The sequence below is a fragment of the Microcebus murinus genome, chromosome 18 (genome assembly GCF_040939455.1).
Source record: "Microcebus murinus isolate Inina chromosome 18, M.murinus_Inina_mat1.0, whole genome shotgun sequence".
NCBI classification, from domain to species: Eukaryota; Metazoa; Chordata; class Mammalia; order Primates; family Cheirogaleidae; genus Microcebus; species Microcebus murinus.
In genome coordinates, this window is record NC_134121.1 from 49,549,669 (window position 1) to 49,555,668 (window position 6,000).

A 6,000-nucleotide genomic window follows, 5' to 3' on the forward strand; every position below is an offset into this window, starting at 1 on the left:
GCGGCCGCCGGCCCGGGCCCCCGCCCCCCCTCACCTGTCAGGCGCAGCTTGACGGGCCCGTTCCTCCGGCCTCCGGGGTTAGACATGTCCCCGGCGGCGGGGGCGGCGGAGGCGGCGGGGGCGGCGGCGGCGGGGCTCCGGGCCGGCGGGCGGGGCGGGGGCGACGGCGACGCGCGGCAGAGTCACCACAGCGGCCGGGGCTGGGGCCCGAGCAGCCGGCGCCGCGGCCGCCACGGCCGGAGGGTCCCGGATGTGCCGAGCGTCGTCGCCATGAGCCGCGGAGGGAGCGGGACGCCGAGCTCCCCCCTCCTCCCACTTCTCCTTCCTCGGCCCGGGCCGCACAACAAAGCGGCAGCCGCGGCCGGCCGCGCCGCCTCCGCCCGCGCCTCCGACGCCTCCTCGCAGCCGCCGCGGCCTTCCCCTCCTCTCGGCTCGGCGAGGCCCGGGAGCCGACGGGGCTGGTCGGCTGAGGCGGGCGGTGCTCGGCGGCGCCGGAGCGGGACTCGGGGCTCGGCCGCTTCCTCCTCCACCCGCCCTCTTGTCTGCGGGTCCTGGGGCCGCCGCAGCCACTCGTCTGCTCCGCGGGGCGGGGAGGAGGCGGGAGGCGGGGCCGGCGGGCCGGGGCGGGGCCTGCGGGCGGGCGCGCGCCGGTGCCCGGGGCGCGGGGAGGGAGGCGGGGCTCGGCCTGGGCAGCGCCCGGCCGGGAAGGTGTGCGCTGCAGCCCGGGTCCCACGCAGGACTTGAGGAGGGGGCGGGCAAAGGAACAAAGTGGGGGCGGTGGGGGCGGCTCCGCGGCAGCTGCAGGTTAGCGTTCAGCCCATTCAAGGGAGAGCTTTTGTCTGAGCAGGGCAGACTGCATTTATTGGACACCCAGTGCGTGCAGGGCGCTCTGGGAGGCTGGGGCGAGCAAGCTTGGAACCGAGTCCTCTGCCCTCTGGGAATTTAGCGTCTTTTGGGCGAGAAAAGAGACAGCACTCCCACACAGATGGTTCCAGCAAATCCTCAGGAGTGCTTTACTCCTGGTATTGTACTCACCTGGTGGACGAGATCGGGTTACCTGCCTGCTTGGGCTCTCTTTTCAGCTATAGCGCAGGAATAAGGAGATGATACTAGTATTTTAAAGGATTAACAAGATAAACCTTGGAGAGCAATGTATGAAAAGCTTTTCATACAGTACTGTATTTCGTTATCTCAGGAGGAAAAAATAGAAAAAAAAAAAAAAGTATACCTTACCCTTTGACCCTGTGATTGCACTGCTGGGAATTTATTTTTGACAAATAATGATACAAGAGATATTCTTTGCAAAATTTGGTGAATAAGAAAAGGGGGCCTGCCTGGGTGGCTCACACCTGTAATACTAGCACTCTGGGAGGCTTAGGTGGGAGGATCACTTGAGCCCAGGAGTTCGAGGTTGCAGTGAGCTCTAATGACACCACTGCACACTCTAGACCAGGCGACAGAGCAAGACTCTGTCTCAAAAAAAAAAAAAGAAAAGAAAAGAAAACCAAGAGGGGGATGAGGGAACAGCTTAATGGTGAATTATAGTACATCTACTGCATGGTTTTTTATGCAAGCCATTTAAGTGGCAATTATGAAGATCATATAATATGGAAGAGTATACATATAATGCAAAGTTTTAAAGCAGAATAAATGTTATATGTGTGTATATATATGCAAAAATATCTAGCACAATGTAAACTACTAAGGATAACAGCATGAGGGATTTTTGTATGCTTTATTTTGCTTAAGGCTGTTATAACATGCAATTTTAAATGTTTAATGAAGTCTAATGCATTTTAATCCTAATTCAGTGTCAATCATTGCTTTTAATGTATCAGTGAAGTTACTTCATTCTCCAGATAAAGTTACTTGCATGAGCATTTCATCAGTCTGATACAGCCCTACAATTAAAGTGATCCAACAATTATATAAAGAAGTTATAAAAGTCAGACTAAAAATACCAGGGACAGTGCTAGAAATTCATTCAACAAATACTGAGTGCCTACTGCGTGCAAAGCAATGAACAAGGTCCTTTAGAAATGCTTCTTTGTACTACAAAAGATCTGAAGATACATGAATCAATTTGAACAGTAGCTGCCACCACAATTTAAGGGGCTGGACGTGGCAGTAAACTTAGCAAATTAATGTATACATACCCATTTGCCTTATTCTTATGATACACACTTTGTTCCCAACCACCAACTAACATAATGTGTAGTCTTTCCTGTATTAGGTAATAGAAGTTAGGATTTCAGAACCTGATAAGGAGCCTGGGGGAGACTGCCTGTTGTGAAGTTTAAAGCAGTACATTCAAACATGTAGATGATAGCACAGAAAAATGTATACAGGCATAATGTGCAGAGGAGGACTGTTTAGGTTTGCCTGTGTATGAATTTAAATCCTATTGTTTAAAACAAAGATTCATCCATTCAGCACAGGAGCACAGAAAAAAAAAGGAAAAAAGAAAAACATTCAGACAAGAATGATACTTTAAACCCATTCAATATACTGGTAATGACCTTTTGCTTAAGCTGACTACATGGATGTGCATTTATTATCATTTTCCTTACCATGTTAAGTGTTACTTGCTATTGACTTTAAGCATCTAATAAAAAACAAAATTAAAGGTTTAAAATGAAGTAAAGTGACAAAATAAAACAAAATAGTATTAATAGGAGTAATAGGATTCAACTAGTCCAGTCCTAGACTACAGAGGTGATTGGATCAGAAGCCTTAAAAAAAAATTATGTTTCCCCTTTTTTGGGATATGTTTAAAGTGCATATTATAATGGAAATATGCAGGAAACTACCAAATTGATAGAATTTGAGAAGGACAATGAAGAAAATTAACTGAAGGTTAGGAATCTTGTATCAATTATATATCCAGGTGTAAAAGTCTTTGAGCAAAGGAAAATAACATTGGACATGAAAGTAGGGCCATTCTCTAACTACACAGCAAAATATTACAATGAGATTTGTCCATTCAGCCAATATTTATTGATTTATATGTGTCAGGCACTTTATTAGGCCTTGAAGACACTGAGATGGAAAAAAAAATAATAAGTAGGCCAGGCTCAGTGGTTCACACCTGTAATCCTAGTACTCTGGGAGGCCAAGGCAGGATTGCTTGAGGTCAGGAGTTTGACACTAGCCTGAGCAAAAGCAAGATCCACTGCTCTACCAAAAATAGAAAAAGTTAACCAGGTGTGGTGGAGCACACCTGTAGTCCCAGCTACTTGGGAGGCTAAGACAGGATCACTTGAGCCCAGGAGTTTGAGGTTGCATGATGACTCCACTGCACTCTACCCAGGGCAACAGAGCAAGACTCTGTCTCAAAAATAATTATAATAATAACTAAAAGACAGTCTGGTGAAAGAGAAATTTTGGAAGGAAGGGAAGAAAGAAGGAAGGGAGAGAAGAAGGGAGAAGGACTCATTAACTTAGATTGAATTTAATTAATCATGTTTTTTAACCAATGGCTCCCAAACCTAGGTCATCTGGGTTTGAAAATACAGGTTCCTAGCCCCAGCTCAGACCTACTAAATCAGAATTTTCTGTGATCAGGCTAAGAAGTATTTATAAAGCTCCATAGGGGATTCTGACGCACAACCAAGTTTAGGAACTGCTAACCAAGTGGTTCTTAAACTTCAATGAATGTATACCAGAATTGCCTGGAAAGATGGTTAAACACAGATTGCTGTGTCCCAGCCCCAGAGTTTCAGATGGGGTCAGTCTAGGGTGAGGCTCTCAAATTTGTATTTCGAATAAGTTCCTAGGTGATGCTGTTTATTAGGGAACCACACTATAAAAACAACTGCAGTATCTTACAGCGTTAAGAAAAGGTAAACTTCCATTACATTAAATTTCAGCGTTAGATGCACCAAATTGCTTCATCATAGCAACACTTTTAGATATATTTTTGAGAAAACAAAAAGGAAGAAGAGGCATAACAATTCTTAGGGAATTCAACCTTTGCTTTCTTCCTAGAATAGAAATCCACTTCCAATATAAATTGTGCCTGTACCTGCCTTTGGTGGGTATGGGAATTGCAGAAAATCTTTTCAAAGTCTTTTTATTCCCTTGGGACTTCTAATTTGCTCTCGGTAGAATTGTACACATTTTATTGAATCATTCTTTTAGGCATCTGTCTCAAGTATAGCAACACCGCTTATTTCATACCAATAAAATCAGTCTTTTTCCATAAATGCTATTTAATAGAATCTTCCAATGAAAATGCTGTAACAGCAATGCATTAAATAGCAGTTTTTGAGCAAAGGTTTTAAACTTTTTCGTTAATATGTTTTACTAATCACTTAAAATTGTACTCTTTATGATGGTATCTTAGGCCATAAGTGAAAATCTACACATGGTTAAAAGAATATCTCAAGCCTTTTGTTTAAAACATTTTTCTGTTTTCCAGGGCTAATGTTAAATTTGATGTGACTTTGCAAGAAAATGCTTACCATCTGTGGTTGGTATTTCTCTTCTGCTCCAGCCATTAATATATTTTTTACATAGAAAAATTGTCTCCAGTAATAAAAAATCTGTCTGAGGTAAGGTTGTGTTAATAATGGTCCTCCCACGAAGCTATTTTGTAGTGTAAATTTCACATTTAATACAGTTTATGCATCATGGAAAAAAGCAAATATCAGGCACTCACTGCTTAAAAGTCAACTTCCTGGCCGGGCTCAGTGGCTCACGCCTGTAGTCCTAGCTCTCTGGGAGTCCTAGGTGGGAGGATTGCTCGAGTTCAGAAGTTCGAAACCAGCCTGAGCAAGAGCGAGACCCCGTCTCTACTATAAATGGAAAGGAATTAATTGGCCAACTAAAAATATATACAAAAAATTAGCCGGCCATGGTGGCGCATGCCTGTAGTCCCAGCTACTCGGGAGGCTGAGGCAGGAGGAGCGCTTGAGCCCAGGAGTTTGAGATTGCTGTGAGCTAGGCTGACGCCATGGTACTCACTCTAGCCTGGGCAACAAATCCAGACTCTGTCTCAAAAAAAAAAAAAGTCAACTTCCTTTCATTTTTAAGATATCATGAATTTAACTTAATTTAACATTAGGTCTAGATTCCTCCAAATCAGTGTAGAACTGATAAATCAACTATGCACAGCCCTCACATACTTGCTGTTGTCACCCAGACTCTCCATAGCCATCTCCTCTCATTTCCTCCTCTGCCTGTTTTAGCTCCTCAACGTTGAGTTCACTAAAAACCCTCATGGGCAGTCCTGTCCTGACAGGGTTTAGGATTAAGTCGCATTCTAAGCTGTTCTCTACAACCCCTTCTCTGCCCCCCCCAGCAGTCCTAGTCCCCAATGATAGAAGCTGGGGTCACACCTTCTACCTGTGTCTCCTCAGATTCAGGCTCCTCCGTGCCACTTGCCTCTTGTCCTCTGTCTTGGCATAGTAAAGTGGTAGTCCCTACACACGTCCCCTTCTGGAGATATCTACCTTCACCTATAGCTCTTATACAGAGCTATAGGGCTGGGCTCCATCCCCAGCGATACCGATTCAGTAGGTTGGGTTGGGGCCCACGAATGTGTATTTCTAATGCTGCTGATCCAGAGAACCCTCTTGGAGAACCACTGCCTTACATCAGGGATGGGCCTGGGTACCCGTGTTTGAGGTGAGCTCTGCTTTAGCTCATTGAGTTGAAGGTGAGTGACTGACCAAGAGGCCAATCAGATTTTTCTCTCCTTAGAACATGAGATGGGGACACTGAGAGACCGAGATAGACACAGGGAACTGAGTTGAGAGGTCATAGGGTTATAGCTAGAGAAGCCAGTTTAAGGCCATAATGAGATCTTTCCAAGTAGATGGGTAAAAGAGGAAATGAGTCCATAGAAAGAGACTCACAAAGCAGACAGAGAGAAGCTGAGATAAGAAGCTTCCTAACCCTAAAGAAGGAGACAAAGAGAGTGGTTGACAGATTCCCTGCCAATTCCCCTGGCCCCGGTGTACTTCTCAAATTTCATTTCCAAGGGATCTCCCTGTGGAA

At 45.4% G+C, this 6,000-nt stretch overlaps 1 protein-coding gene across 1 annotated transcript in view; it reads right to left on the minus strand.

The window, feature by feature from the left end:
* Nucleotides 1–217, minus strand: part of SMURF2 (SMAD specific E3 ubiquitin protein ligase 2) — a 94,585-nt gene extending 94,368 nt beyond the window's left edge. Inside the window, exon 1 of the mRNA XM_012747458.3 lies at nucleotides 35–217. Coding sequence (XP_012602912.2) covers nucleotides 35–86 — 52 coding nt within the window. The 5' untranslated portion in view covers nucleotides 87–217. The remainder of the gene's footprint in view (nucleotides 1–34) is intronic.
* Between the last annotated feature and the right edge of the window lie 5,783 nt (nucleotides 218–6,000).